The sequence below is a fragment of the Sinohyriopsis cumingii genome, chromosome 2 (genome assembly GCF_028554795.1).
Source record: "Sinohyriopsis cumingii isolate HCF-2022 chromosome 2, ASM2855479v2, whole genome shotgun sequence".
In the NCBI taxonomy this organism is placed as follows: Eukaryota; Metazoa; Mollusca; class Bivalvia; order Unionida; family Unionidae; genus Sinohyriopsis; species Sinohyriopsis cumingii.
In genome coordinates, this window is record NC_142962.1 from 36,782,445 (window position 1) to 36,799,332 (window position 16,888).

At 34.4% G+C, this 16,888-nt stretch overlaps 1 protein-coding gene across 4 annotated transcripts in view; it reads right to left on the reverse strand.

Annotated features, from left to right (window-relative positions):
- Nucleotides 1-335: 335 nt before the first annotated feature.
- The window catches only part of LOC149804646 (retinol dehydrogenase 13-like), a 29,050-nt gene continuing 12,497 nt past the window's right edge, over nucleotides 336-16,888 (reverse strand). For 2 of the 4 annotated variants that reach the window (XM_089942791.1, XM_089942775.1), the window contains exons 4-8: nucleotides 14,790-14,948; nucleotides 13,925-14,044; nucleotides 12,037-12,232; nucleotides 7,448-7,564; nucleotides 336-2,032 (exon numbers count right to left, since the gene is read on the reverse strand). In XM_089942791.1, the coding sequence (XP_089798917.1) occupies nucleotides 7,462-7,564; nucleotides 12,037-12,232; nucleotides 13,925-14,044; nucleotides 14,790-14,948 (578 nt within the window). In that variant the 3' untranslated portion in view covers nucleotides 336-2,032; nucleotides 7,448-7,461. Of the gene's footprint in view, nucleotides 2,033-7,447; nucleotides 7,565-8,567; nucleotides 8,658-12,036; nucleotides 12,233-13,924; nucleotides 14,045-14,789; nucleotides 14,949-16,888 lie in introns of those variants that run through there. The other 2 variants (XM_089942783.1, XR_016416295.1) reach the window with 2 other exon arrangements.

Genomic DNA, 16,888 nt, shown 5'->3' on the forward strand with positions numbered 1-16,888 from the left:
CTTGATCATTAAGGTGCATGTAGTCAAACAATAATGTCCATCAGCATGAGATTGACTGAGACAATTGTAAAAAAAAACAATATGAGATCATGAGATCAATAAAGACCCAATTTTACAAATTTTGCCTAGAATAAGCAATTGTAAAAAAGGCAATATGAGATTGTGAGATCAATAAAGACCTAATTTTACCATAGTTTTAATAGTCTTTGATTGGCCTAGAATAGGCATTATTTTGCATCAGTTTTCCTGTTGGAATGATTTGTTCAAAAGCATAGCTAAAATAAATTGTTACACTGTAAACAAAATTAATCTCTGAAAATGACAAATTCCAAGACTACTTGTTGCATCTTTTATTGCAAACTTATCCTGAAACATCAGCCAGTTATAAAGCATCAAGACTATATCAATGCAAACTCATTTTTATATATCCACTTTATGTGTTTCAAAGAAATCATTTTTTTAAAGTATGTTTTAGCATTCTTTTCTGTGATTTGAAATTCAAGTAACTTACCAACAGCAACTATTGTCACTATAAGTTAAGAGTTAGAATTTTACATCATAAAATGCATACTGATTATTGGTTAAAAGTCTACATTGGTGACAAACACACAAACATCCATCTAAATGTGTATGTTACTCACAAACACAAAATAACCCATCTAAAAGTCTACATTGGTCACAAACACAGTCAACAATCATCAAAATCAGTCAGGACAAATATCCAAAATATCCAAATATCCAAAAGCCATTAAGCATTTTGCTGAAAATTCGAAGCAAAAAATTTGAAGCAAAAAATAACAAGTTGTGCTTATCATACTTTGAGAAAATAACACAAATATTTATGAAACATTCTCTTTGAAAAAGTTACAAAAGGAATATATTTCTCTTTGATTCTTCTGCAAATAGTTCAAAGAATATGTCCAAGATGAAATATTGAAAACAAGTAAAACTTTTTTGCATCATTCAGCCTTGTAAAACATGACACATATCAAGGCATTTTCATTGACAAAAGACCAAGATAAAATTTGTAAAAAGTAGAAAACTCTAACAATCTTTATAAAATTCTAGTGAAAAAATGATGATTGAAGGAATAATGGGCATTATAAAGAAACTTGTACTCTGTGTGTCCACTTCTTAATATAAAAAAATAGTGGTTTGATACATGCAATTGTTTCTTTCAGTTGTACTTCAACATAAAAGCTGTACATACTAGATGAGTGCAGGGTTTCCGGTATTTTAAAAACCTCTGTGTGGTGGAATTTTGTAAATTAATAATTTATCTGGCTACAAAATATGCTAGAATGACAATTATAATATGCTCAAACTTTTGGCCAACCCTTAAGAATGACTTTGAATATGCTGCCTTCCGGCTGAAACCCTTTCTTGAGATCTGCCAAACATTTGGCCAGTATTCAGCAACAACTTTAAATCTGCAGATTTCACCTTGCAGCTCAAGCACTTAATTTGCTCTTCAAACCATGTACCATCTCTAAAATCACACGTATATTCTAACATTACCAGAAGGTACCATAGCAGTTAACACCTATCTTTTGACTGCTTGATTTGGCTGTCCAGTGTTAGTGTTAAGGTCGATGCCATAATAAAATCTTAAAAGGAATCCCAGATTGCTCATATTGCATAGTTTCTAATATGATAAGGTCCCATAAATAACAAGTATCACTAAGTAACTCCACTACTATGCTTTGCAATCATATTTGTTTTGTATACAGTCTGGGACACAATTTGAGTTACCTTGCGTGGTTCTTTGTGGAGAGTATACATATGCAAAACTTTCCTGGTGGGGTAAATAAAGCTTAATTCACCAATTTTTATAGCATCTCATTAGTAAATTAATTAGAAATCATGATGCATTATACAGCCATAACAATGAGGGCTCAAACATTTTACTGAAAATACTCTCATTTCATCATACCAAAATTTCTTCTAAAAGTTTTTAAACTGGTATACCCTTACAATCAGCCTTGCCCGCTGGTTGACGCAACAAATACTGTTCGGCCTGCTTATTCCAAAGCTAGTAAAAGAAAGGAAATGTTTTAGTAAATGATTTTTCTCAGATAATAAATACATTAAAACTAGGAGAATATCCCCACAACCTTTCAAATTGAAATATTTCATTCTGTTCATACAACATATTAACAATGGATAGAATTTCTTCAAAATTACCTCCCCTTTTCACCAATAGGTGGCTACCAGTATACTGGATGTTTACCAGTTTAAGTGTAAAACAAACATCAACAAGGATACTCACAGTGTTAGGAGGTGAGAGAGAGAGCTTAAGATTTGTTATCAGATTAGGTATTCTTGGAGAAATATATAAAACCATACAAATTTAATTTCTTCAGTGAATCTATTCCATGATCACATTAACACCATCAGATAAGTAATAGGTGGAGAAATGCAGGAGCATTCAACCTCTATGCTCAGCATCCTTTGAAGGAAACATGACTGGAATTCTTTAATGAAGCATAAAACACTTTCCTTAGCATGAAGGCAGGACAACAGACTATCAAGTAACACACAACATTGATATACAATTGTAATGAGAAAGGAATGACATTTTCTTACCAATACAAGATCTAAGCAAATCCAGTAAAAGCTTTAAACCCACACCCATGAAGATGTTCTGCTGGTGTCAACTGGTTCTACTGACTGTCTATGCTGCAGCCACCAGATTCAATTTGTGTCTATATGATGTATGTGATGCTAGAAGTTGGAGACAAAAAGTCTAGACATTGAATGTGCAATTAATTGCAACCAACAGCTTCAGTACTGTGGATCTAAAATGTTGCATTTGAACATAAGACTCACAAGATGCTTTTTAAATTCTCTCCACTATTGAAGGTCCTAATTTCTTACTTCATGAGACCCCAATAAAAAGACCATGGCATTTGAAAGAAGCCTGTCCTGGCAGGGATGCAACACCTGTGACCAGAGTTGTTTGTGCTTACTGGACTTCACTGAGATTTTCCAAGAGACACTGCTGGAATGAATATGCTGTTCAATCAGGATTTGTCCCACATGGAGACTGTCAGAAAACCATTGTATTCTGAAGGTATCTACCTTTTTGGATATCAATCCTTTTTAATTACTCTTAGAACTAGAACAGTTAAAAGGAAAGCATAGTGTCAAAACACATCCGAACTGACTGCCTGGAATCCTCCATCATGGAATCCAAACACTTGAATTGAATCTGCTCTGAAACAACTTGGATCATTATTACATTTGTTTTGCAGGAAGAAAAAAAAGACTAGCCATGATTATTGAAAATAAAGAAGTCTGGTACCTTTAGAGCTTGATTTTCTGTGTGCAGTCAGGGTAATAAATTATGAAAACTGTTGGGAGGCATGGCACAGGAGAAACTTTGATTCATGTTCCATTTAATATATTGTCTTTGAGCAGTCTGGAAGATGCATCAAAAGCATGGTAACTGACCTTAACATAGAACCTAACATCTTTACAATTGCAATTTCATCTCTATGCTTAGAATGTCCACATTGAATTTGTCTGAGTGTGTGAGGTACCAGCATAATAAAATAGGAGCTGGTACTAGACTTTCAGACAAGTAAACCTTAGAATTTCCCAGGTCATTGATTTGGTCCAACAGATGTCCAAACAGTTTATTTTCACTGATCAGACAAGAGGATAGATTCATCCACATCCTGAACATTTATATAAACATTGACTTAGCAGCAGTAGACACTCAGATGGAAACAAGATCTGGAAAATCTCTTTAATTGTAGCTTTAAAGTTAAATTCCATCATTCTGTTCCATCACTGAATTGAAGTGAGGAAGCATATCAAGGCAATCTGTACACTCACAGTGGGGGTTGTCTTCATCTAACATCACTTCTATGTCTGTTTATAATATATTTGGTGGGATAAAAGAGGTAGTTCCATTACACATGGGCATAGCATGGTATTTCTCCACCAGATATACCAAGAACATTGGGCACAGTGGTTAGTTAGGCTGTTGGGCAATCAGCAAGGTAAGTTGGCTGTGATGAATGACCATATGGACAGCCTGACAGTACAACAGACCGTATAAAACCCCAGGTGACTGAACTGCTGTAGGAACTTCTGCCCATTAAGCTGCTGAAAATTGGGAGAAAAATCAAGTGGCAACTTAAAGCCTGTATTGGGATGACCTAATAAACAAAGGGATAGAAATTCACCCAAAGATATCAACTGTTAACTCATCTCCTGAATATCAGAGAGTTAAGTATTGCTTGGGACAGGTGTAACATGAATGCATCTGATGCCAACAGATTCTGTGTCTCTGGCTGGCTGGACGTAACAGTCACTGATGGCATGGCTCAAAGAATCATAGGAGAAGAAGTTGCCATCATGGTATCCAGCTTTACCCATCTCTGTCTTCCTTTCCGACATTCCACAGCACCATGTACAATGTTACCACTGATAAGGAACTGCATGGTAATTTTGATGCAACATTTTTTGCAGGCAATGTGTGTGTGTGTGTGTGTCATCATTATCCTTGTTGTCATTAAATGTTTTTATTCATTAAGTTGCAATTTTATACCTGAAATGACAAGAAGAAAACATCAAATAAATGGGAAATGACAATTGAAATGTATGTTTAAAAAACCAATAAATGCACTCATTATAAAATAAGTGAGACATTCAACCAGTGCTTACTTATAGATGTTGCTCAAAGTGACTAATACTCTGCTTTCTGAAAAGAGTTTCCAGGAATTCAAGAAAAGACCAGTTCTTTTTTAAACTTTTTAAACTGCTGAGTACTGAAACCATCTCTGATAATCTTGAGTGATAAGACGCTTGAATTAGCTGCCATGACAGACATATTGGATGTAAACTTGGCACCATTTTCATTTTGCAAAACTGGTCTTCTGGTGAAAACCCCATATTGATATGACCATCTATTTAGGATGATTAGCAACAAGATTTTCAATGTGCTCATTGTGGCAGCCATCTGAGGTCAGATGAACACCACTTCCATTCAAACTATGCTGGATATAATAGGTAGTCTTTTGGTAAAAAGCCCACGTTGATCTAACTTTCCATCTAGGAGGAGTAGTAATATCAAGATTTTCAAGATTGCTGCCAAGGTGGCCATATTAAATTGTCAGGTTGGCACCATTTTCTTTCAGTACACCTAACAATAATAAAAAGCCTTCTGATGAAAATATGACCTTCCATTTCAAGAAAAGTAGCGGTAACAAAATTTTCAAGAAGGCTACTGTGGTGGCCATGCAGAAGAAACTGCCATTAATATTCTTGTATGACCAAGTAGACATCACAACACGTCTTTTAGTGACATCCCCTCAGGAGTAGTGATAACAATATTTTGAACATAGCTACAATAGTATTTGTATTGAAAGCCCATGTGAAAATATTTCATTCAGTTAAAACTAGGCATCATAAGAAGTCTTTTGGTGAAAACCCCATGTTGACTTGACTGTCTTCAGGATGACAAGCAAGATGAAGATTTTCAAGAGGTTGCTGTGGTGGCCATATTGGATGTCAGAGCAGCACCATTTTAATTTGAAGTTCCATGTCAATCCTCCAAGTAGCAGATGAGGAGTAGTGATTAGAAACTTGTACAATGAATGGATGAACATTGCACAACAGATGATAGCTATCCTATATGGTCCTCTTGTCTCTGACCAGTACAGCTAACAAAAAGAAAATAATTTTGCCTGCTACGATATAAAACTGGAGGTATTATAATTAGTTAACAAGAGGCACTTAATAATAGGACTGATACTCTACTGGCTGAAAAGATCTTCCAGGAATTCAGATATGACCATTTCATCCTTTTAACTGCTGAGTGTTGAAACCAACTCTGATATTCATCAGTGATAAAAAAATGTTAAAATTAGTTGCTGTGGCAGATATAATGGTTGCCAAAGTAGCACCATTTTCATTTAGGACTAAGTTACATCATTACAAGTCTTTCTGGTGAAAGCCCACTGTTAATATGACAGGACCTGTCAGGGGAAGTAGTGACAAGATTTTCAAGTAACATTTTGCTGCAGCTATAATGGATGTATGATTGGCACCATTTTCATATATGAACAACTAAGTATCATGAAAAGTCATCTGGTAAACCCCCATGTTGATATTACCATCCACTTAGGAGGATAATGATATTTTCAAGATGGCTATACTGAGGGTCAGTTTCCATCATTTTTATATAGCCCTAACCAGACACCATAAGAACTCTTCTGGTGAAAACCACACGTCAAACTAACTTTCCTATTACAAAGATTATTGATAACAAGATTTTCAGGATGGCTGCAATGTTGGCCATATTGGGTGATCGATTATTACCATGTTTTTTAGCACCAAAAAATTACAAGAAATCTTTTGGAAAGCATAATGTCAATATGACTAGTCATCTAGGAAAAATAGTGACAAGAAAACTTTCAAGATGGCCACTATGTGGTCAGTCTGGAGGCCAAATTAGCACCTTTTTTATTTAGGTCAAACTAGACAAGCCTGCTGTTGTGGCTGTATTGGATGTCTGATTTTCACCATTTTCATTTATGACCAACTAAAGATGATATGAAGTCTTTTCATGCTGATATGACATTTCATTCAGAAGAAACAGAAATAACATGATTTTGAAGATGGCTACTTCAGAAGCATGACAAAAATATCACTGTATGTCAAACAATGGATGATGGGCAAAAGACCATCCCACAAGCTCTCCTTATCTATGACAAATACAATTAATAATAACATGTATGACTTATATTGATCAGAAAAAATGAAGTCCATAAAATGAGGAAAATATTCAGAAATATCACCAAAGAATCACATTTAAGGCTACCAATAACTTGCTGAATTCATAATACTGTACCACACATTTCAATCAATGGGTAGAACTAAATATGACCTTAATGGATATCAAGAGGTGATGTGTTTCAATAATTGATACCACAGCAAAAGCATAAACAGGTAAACTTTGGGTAGCCACATGTTAGTGACATGGGGACGAGGTGATTATGGAAGATGCTCTTTCATTTTCTATATGCTATATAGACTGGAAAGAAAATATGTTGTCTTTCTAAGATTATACGACTTTGGAGATAGTGGAGTTTTGTTTACTAATATTAATATAATCAAGGAATGCATTCAGTGGAGAAATAATAACTTCTTGACTGGCAAATCAAGAAGTTACAGTGTTTCATTTATTATCTAAGAAATCATCTTGATGGGATGAACAATGTTGCACCAGCCAATCGACAAGACTGACTGGCAGAATGTGCCAATTAAAAGCTATTGCTGGAAATTCATTTACAATACAATGTCCTGCATCATTAGTATTTCCCACATAATGTTTGAGTCCTAATAGTGTAGCATGGATTAGCAATATGTTTTAAGGATTCTACCATATTTATTTATTTAATAACTAATGTTCCATGGTCAATTAAAAAAGTCTCACAATCACATGTATGACTATGATGATTTGAGATCCACCATCTTCTCTGATAAATCCCACAGAATTTTGGCAGCCTCATCATCACATGCCTGGGGTGCAACTTTCTTCTCTTTACAATCACTGAAAATGGAAGATGCAAACCACTGAAATATTTCCTATTGAAATATTTAATATTAACTCGTGATTACTGATGTAAAGTGTAATATTTCTATACACAAATTGCAATCAAGCTATGTACCATATCATGCAATATCTAAACAAGTTAACTGAAAACTGCATGTGTATTAGCTATACAAAATTGGGGGTGTGGGTGCAAAGGTTAAGATGGCAGAGTTTAGTGATGCATTTACCAGTCTGATGCAATTAAAACAATAAACAAATAAAATAGTTATTACATATTAAAATATTGGGAAAGCGGCAGATAACCATTAATTGGTAGACACATATACAACAAAATTAGCAAATGAAGTGTAAAAAGAGTACAATGGACTCATCAGCTGTTCTCATATCTACATTAGTGATTTCATCGAAAATTTGCACAAAGAAGCATAATTTCTATAAATTGTCTGCTAGATTTAATTTGAATTCAAATAATTTATTTCTTGCTATTACACTTACACTAACTTATGAAACACTGTATGTTCAGAAATATTCAAATTTGCTGTACAAGTCCAATGGGTATGATTTTTTAAATGACAATAAGATGTATAACTCAGACGCTATGAGTTTCTAAATTGAAAATTCTATTTAGGCTTTAAATAATACTTTAATTGAACTTCATACAGGAGGTCAAAGACACTGATCCCATATGTGCTTGAGATGAACAATTCAACAGGTGTTGAGTAATCGACCTCAGAACCATTTGGAGAGCAAACCATTTGTTTTCACAGATAATAGTTATCTCTACAAAAATAATTGAGTAATTTTCTAAAAGACAGAGCAAAACAAAATATAAAAAAATGCAATATTAACTGAAAATTTGTTTATTTTTAATTATGACTTTTTACTACTAAAATAGACTGCTCCAGTGGCCTAATGGTTATAGCGTCTGCCTCGGATGTAGGAGGTAACAGGTTCGATCCAAGGCCGAGTCATACCAAAGACTTATAAAAATGGTACTAACAGCAGCCTTGCTAGGCACTTAGCGTTAAAAGGTTAGTGTTAGGACTGGTTGGCCTGGTGTCAGGATAATGTGACTGGGTGGGACATCATGCTACACGTCTGCGGCATGATGCCCCAGTGCTAGACAAAACTCTAAACTGCAACACTGCACACACTGCAATATGACTGAAAAATTGTTAAAGCTATGTTAAAAATGCAAATAGCTGGATTAAGTGGCACTTTGGTAAGGATTAAAGACATTAATGGATTTTGTCTGAATCAGATGTTATTAAAGAGCCTGGGTGACATAAATTTGTATTTAACGTTAATCGATATCTAAGCATTCATGATCTCCCAATCCTAAAACACCAATATTTAAACAACCAAAATATCACACAAAGGTCAGTAATGGCTGAAAACACAATTTCTCAGTGTTTGGAATCTAGTTCAAAGGGACATGAATATGCATTCTGCCATTCCTTAAGAGGTAATTTACTGAGGAACTTCCAAATTCAAACCCAGATAATACCAACCTTGAGAACAATTCTGGCTGGTAATCTGCAACATGAATTTACCCACCAGCAGAAAGAAATTTAACTTTTTGTCAAACTCAGTTTAGCTGTATTAACACAATGCCACATTGCAGTGCAGACACTGAAATACCATTTTCCATGCTAAGGAAAATGCAGGCTGACTTCACAAGAAACCTGGATTATGTAATAATACATAATTTCCTTAATGTTAAGATCAACAATGATGAGGACTGCCACAAATATTATTCTGAAAATGACCTCCTAAAAGATGCCAGAAATGTTTGTATGACACATAAGTAGAGTATGAATGGCATCAAGTTACTCTGAGGGACTGATGACATCGAGGGTTGAAGGTAAAAGGTGTTATCTGCATTTTTGTTGAAAACTGAGTTAGTGTCATATTCTGAATTGGTGATTCATCTTTCCTTTTGGTAAAAATTATCATTTACCAATCTATAATTGTCATGTTTGCTCAGCCCCAGTTTGTAAGTCGTGTATAAACTAAAGTATTGTTACAAGCCATTGTTTGATGTCTAAACAATGCTGCAGGCTAGAGGGAATCTCGTATGCAAGGTTACCATGACCAGAGAGAAGACCGGCATCTTTGATTGACACAGGTGTTAGATTGACTGACTTCTCACCTATGTGTTACAGCTTTGCCCTAAGATCAGAGGAACTGCAAGGGGGAAATAGGCATGTTCTAAATCTGTCCCCATGTGGACAGACAGTGAGGACATTGTCTGCTAAGTTTGATTGGATCAGATCAAAGTGACCCCCAATCAGAATTGAGATAGAGGGTGTGATAACAATTTAGAAACAAATTATAACTTCTAACTAGCAAGTGAAAATTTAGTCTCACCTAGCAAGATTGCTGAGCAATGTAGGGTTACTCCGAGGAAGAAACTCGTAATTTGGTGGCAAAACTTAGAGAGGAGATTCTAAGGAAAGACAAAACTTTGTAAAGGTCAGTGAGTTATTTGCTTGATTTTTGCAGAATATTACAGCATTGTAATTGTAATTAAGTGTAGTATATATACTTAATTACTAGGCTTGTTTAGTACATAGAATTATCTTTCTACTGTTTATTTACAGGCATATTTGAATATTATATAGAGAGTTATGTAGATCGTTAGTTTGTAGTCAGAATTAATTTTGTAATTCACTATTACGTTACTTTGTAGTAAACTAGTGCATATATTCATTATGTTAGAATTTACTCATGTTTGAATTGTGAATTTGGAAAATGGTTGGTGTGCAAGATGAGTTAATATGGATGCATAGATATTTGAATATTTGTGTACTTTGTATGAGTTTGTATGAGTTGTAATGTAAAGAAATGCATCTGATTGCTGTGATATTGTTTAGTATCATGGGATTAGGAATATGTGCTGATGTGATGCAATTTATTGATGTATGTATGAGTATTTCAATGTGAATGAATTCATGACTGAAGAAATTTAATAGCCGTTATCTGATGATAGGCTGGGTGTAGTGTGAGATGAGAGGGCTAAGGAAAATATTGTACTGTCCTTGTGTTTTCACAGGAAGGTTTTTGGGGGACAGAACTTCCGGTCCAGTTGAGTCCTGAGTCCTGAGTCTCTAAGAGGGGAGATGGAAGTGAGATTAGCAGAGCAGTCAGAGTCAACAAGTCTAGTCAGTGGAGAGAGACGAGGAGGAGAAGTGGAGAAGGAGGAGGAGTATAGAGAAGTCAAGGAGGAGAAAGAATTTGGAGAAAGTCAAGAGGAAGAGGAGAAGGAATTGGAGGAATAGGAAAGAAGAATACACAGATGAGTCGAACACAATTACAGGTGGAAAGCTATCTCACACTACTAATCAAATGATGCAACAGGCTATCACAGGGTTGAGCAGAAGAAGAGTACTTGGGAAATTTGAAGCACTTGACTATTGAATTATTATTAAATTGTTATTTGTTGAATTTCACTTTTTGTATATTCAATCATTTAACCATCCGCATTGCTGACTGGGGGCTTGGAGCTTTACATCTGTCTTTCACTAGTTTAACTTCCAACCAAAATTGAGCCTTGGTGGGACTTCTATAAAAATTTAAATAGAATAATGGGAGTGCCCCACCACAACCATAACACACCTACAACAGTGGCAGCATAACAACCTGTCACACCATATAATACTTTGCTTTGAATACAGAATAGTATCAATTGATATATGTTGATAGATGATCATATCTTTTCCAGTAGAAGGGGATAACTAACAAAAAAGGCTGGTAAAAGGTGATATCAGGTTTTTGCACCTTCTTCCAGAGCAAGAATGTAATTTAATTACATTATCAAAGGTGCTGAAATCCAATATCAACTTCTACCTGGAACAATGTGTCAAGGAGTTATCTGGGTGGGTCATCATTCTCTTACTGGACTTGATCATTTAGATTTTACTTTATATTGCCTTTATCAGGTAAACTAGCAGCATCAAAGACATGGGAATAGCTTAATCATTTGTAAATTCTCATCCTCAGAGCATAAATATCTTAAGAATTCAACATTTCTGGCAATATCACACTGCCTTCATCAGCAACTAATGCTGATCACATGACTTATAATAGTCATGTTATATGAGCAGATTGGTGTAGACAATTTTTAATTCAAGCCCCTTGTTCTGTTTAGTCTTGGCTCCTGGGTTAGATGATGCGTATATTTTAATTGTTTCAAAAAATGGAAATATTTTAAATAGTTGCAATTTGTGTCTATTTGCATGCAAAAATTTGGGTTCAATGAAAATCCTTCCTCTTTTGAAGTAAAAACTCATGACCAAATTTTGCAAATCTCCTGATCTAAGCTGAACTGACCAGTTCAGTCACATGTAGTAATTTAATTGACTAATGCACAAAAAATAATTTCCAAGATCATGCCTTGTATACCAGCATAACAACACCAAGACCTGGCAATCACCCCCTTTATCATTAGAAAATGAAAAGATTGTCACCTGAAATATCTACCAGTTACACCTTCCAGTTCCTCTGCAACACAACAGTAGATAGAAGTCTGAGCTCCTTGTTCTATAGTTTTTAAAAATATATAAGTCAATGGAGTGAGTACGGTCTTCCATGATGATAATATGAACTTGAACAATTCTGTTTGTACCACTCCTGGATGTAGGGCATTCACTGTTACAGTAGTACCTGCAAGACATGGTGGAAATGAAGATAAAACTATCCCTGTCATAATACCAGTTATTTCATTGTGAGAAAATCCTTGAAGATTTTCAAGATTATAGATTGATGTCATCATGGAGGCTTGGTATTTATACAGCTGTTTTTTGGTTATTTAACGTAATTCAACCTTTAAAAGGTTATATATTGTGCTGAAGCCATTGGAGTACAGTACCTTGCCAAGGGGCATATTATTAAAGCACCCAGCCTGTCCTGGTCTGGGCCAGGACTCAAACCTATAGCCCTTTCATCTTCAGTCTGGTAAACTAACCATTGCAGCTCCCAAGGCAAAATACTGTTATTTTAAAATTTTCAGTGTTATTAGCACTGAATATAACAATTATATTTTTTAATCACATAATCTCCCATACTAATATTAGAAACTGACATATTTACTGTATGTACAGTAACTTTTAAATTTCTAATTTGCTTACAATACACAAGTATGGAATAATCTGAAACATTGTTTTCAGTTTTCTAATTAATAATAATAATAATAATAATAATAATGACAACAACAACAACAACAACAGAATAATGATAATGCCATAAAGGGCAACTTTGATTCCTTTACATTGCAAAACTTCACACCTTTATTACATTTTGCTTCATGTAACACAGCATAATGTTTACACTCCATCTCCTGATGGTAATTCGGGGGCATAGCCTGAAATCCATTCTTTCCATTAGGCACCTGACTACTATTCCATATCACCCACAGTGCAATAGTCTACCTTTCCAACTTCAGTAGTCATTTGGTGACCTACTTAAAAATTTTAGTGGTCATTTCAAATTTTATGTTTTCAAGCAGAAAATATCTTAATAACACAGCTGTTATGCATATCTGATTTAATTCATATTTTTTTTAAATTTAACTGTTTGTCAGTTTTAAATTGTTTGTTCTTTTATATGCTATTATAATGTAAATTTATTCACTGGCGATGATATTTTTCCACAAAATCAGTTGACCTGAATCATTCTTTTGTAAACACCAGGTGTTGATCTAGATCCGGACCTTAGTAGCAACCCCATAAATAAGTTCTATTTTTATTTTAAAATGATTGGTTGTTGTCAAGGTTATGATTTAAGATGTAAACAATTTTATTTTTTTATCCTCAGAGTAAAATCATATCATTGGTCTAATCAAGGCCATATTCTGTGTACATTATTTTTATATATATGTAAACATGGTTATATGTGTTTTGCAATTCTGGTTTTTCCATTACTGCACATCTGTTAGTTTTAATAGAGATGCGTAGAGAGAGATTTCTCAGTTTTGGGATTTTTACACTGATGTTAAGTTATTTTATTGTAGCCAGATTTTGAGTTATAATTTTCTTCAGATCAGTTGGATTTCAAAAGGATTAATTCTCTTATTTTTCTGGAAAATAAGTGTGCTTATATGAAAAGATAGCTTATTCTCTATTGGATGACATGCTTTTGGGAGGCTTCATGTGCACTGACTCATCTTGGGACCTTGAAACACATTTTTCCAGTCTCAACCCCCACACAAACACACACACACACACACATTGTCTGGGAGTATGGCAGATATGAAAATGGATGATATATGCAAGGCCATACTATAAGCTCATTTGGCCACATGACCAGGTGACCAGGTGAGCTAATAATAATAATAAGTATCAGTTACGCAGATGGTACCTTGAAGCCTATTTGCCAATTCCCTGGTAAACAAAATATTTGCTAATTTACTCTGAGAATAGGCTACATAGGGATTGTAACCTTTCTCAAGGTTGATGTCAGCAACATGCAGCTTTCCAACTGGAAAAAAGAAAAATGAAATGTGAACTAACATTTATCATAAATTCTGTACCTCAAGTATTTGTTTACACAATTATAAAAATTTATAAATTTGATCCATGCCATAATGGTAACAATACTAGAACTTAATTACACAATAAAAATTAATTACACATTAAATATTAACTGACATTAATGGTATTTAGCTGCATGATATTACAGATTCTACCAGTAACTACAATCGTTAATAAACAGATGCAGTGGAAAATGCTCCCTATTTTTGTGGTCATTTTCAGAGTTCCACTCATACTCAAATATGAAGATAATTTCTGCCTTCAAAGACATCTTATCAGGAAACTTTTGTGCAAAATGATACTCATGAATTGCACATTAAAAAAATCCCTGGTCATATGCAAGAGATTGTTCGCTGTCTGTATAAAAGTCACTAAACTAACGGCTATGCGGCATAACCTTGCCATTTATAACCCCTAAAAAAATCAAGTCCAACATCAGAGTGCACAGATCCAGATCCGACATCACACAATGCATTGGATTATGTGCACGTTGTTAGAAGTAATCAGTAGAATTAACAACATTGCCACAGATATGCTGGCACAATATGCAATGGTAGTTCGGGGTCTGTGTTGTTTGCAGTCAGACTTGATTATATAAGTGAATATATATGGTACATATTTAATGCAATATTGATGAGAAGGGTATATACATCTTGCCGATGCATTAGAAAGCATGATAATAAAATACTAACATTGATGAGCTCGTGAAGAAACATTTACTATTCGACTTGGAGCTGATTTCTTCAACAAATCCAGTAGCAAATTGGTCAATAGAAAATGACCAAGATGGTTGACAGCAAACTGGAGCTCATAGCCATCTTCAGATTTAGACTGAGGGCAGGCCATAATACCTGAAATCAATCAAGAATTGATACATGTACAGTACATAGAAATGTGTTAATGGAACACGCATGCCTTATCAGAATTTGACCCAGTAAAGCCTAAGAAACTGACTTAAATGCAAACCTGACATTATGTCACTGACATAGAAAATATATAGGTCATGGTGACCCACACAAAGCTGCATGATTCTGTTTTCTCATCAGGGTATATCAATATTGTGTTGCAATGAACAATGCCTAAGAAACGGACCAAAATGCAAAAGTTAAATGCAATCAATGAGGAATATAAATAGGTCATAGTGACTTAATTTTAGTGGGAAACTCCTCCAGTATATGCAAGTAAATGTATAAAACAGCAAGTATCAGTGATACCATGTGAGATTTCCCATGTCATAAAAGCAAAGTCCACAAACTGTCAAAATTATGCACAGTTATCAAACAATATTTCAATAATAATGGTACCAATTGCAGGAACCTTAATCAACAATACTTTACTGACATCAAGTGTGAACAGGTAGGATAACTGAAGATATATGAGATGCAATGCAATGCTACTGCAATGAAAGCTTCTGATGGAAAATAATCCAGCATAACAGTAACAACATAGTTGTAAAAAGGGGAGGTAACTGGCCATTTTGTTCTATTTGTCTACATGATATTTAGATAGTCAGGGCAAATTATTCAGGAGTACTGGATTTATGAGGCAGCAGAGTTTCATCCTAACATTAATGTCATTGGAGAACTTATTCAATGGAGAAAATGGCCGAAATGCAAGAAAAATGATATATACCCCTTCCAAATTTACAGTGAAACATAAAATGAAATTTGTCCTTTTATCTCATAAATACAGCAAAGCCTCATCAATCCAAATCTTTCATCAATGTCATGGATTCTGAATGACATTGATTGACAACAAGTTTCCTCCTTGATTTTTAGTCAGTTTATTAATACAGATTCTTCATCAACCCAAAGGACGAGTCAGAGTTGTCACATAAATGAAGTTTGAAATGAAAGTATGGATTATGAATACTTATTTAAAAAATACTTTGTCTGACTTTTTAGTGAAGGTCTCATCTCATTTGGAATATTGTTTGTACCTACTTGATTTTGATATTTAATTAATAAATGAAGGAAATACATCTCAGACGGACCAGTGGAATATATCTTTGATATCTGAATTAGAAAACAATAAAAAAATCATATATGTTCCTATTTACAGTATTTGGATACACAGTCAAACCTGTCAATAGTGGTCACCCATGGGATAAGGTAAAACTGGCCATTGCACACAGGTGACTGCTCTACACAGGTTTACCTTGTTAAATTTACTTTTAAACAAAAACATGCACTAAATATCATATTTATTCTTCTTCTTCTTCTTCTTCTTATTATTATTATTATTATTACAATATCAAGATTATTTCATGTGTACTGCACAACAAAACTAACAATTATGGATTTATGTTGTTCTCTCCTAAATTTATTTTCCACACAAGATTACAAAATCTTGCTCACTTGAATCCATCCTTGAAACGAAATCATCAACAACTTAAAAATATAGACCAATCTTAGTTTGTTCATGCTATAAAACAATATCTGGATTAGTTGGATGCTCATATCACTGAGATCAAAAGACAGTCTACATATGTGATGAACAGAAAATCAAAAGAAGCCTTATGTGTCTACTCAATGAAACTACTCTTACCTTAACAGACACATTCTGAATACTAAATGACCCCTTACCCTAACAAAAAGGGATGTAACTTATATCTCTTTTCAAACATGGACATTTTTTCTTCAGACACAGTTTTATTAAATTCACATGAAAAAGAAGATATCTAACAATACCTGTCACAGTGGCACAAAAGATGACTTCCATTTTATGCTGCAATAATTTGCTTCAATCCTATCCTGGAAGAATAAAACTGCCTTTTGTTGAAACCAACATG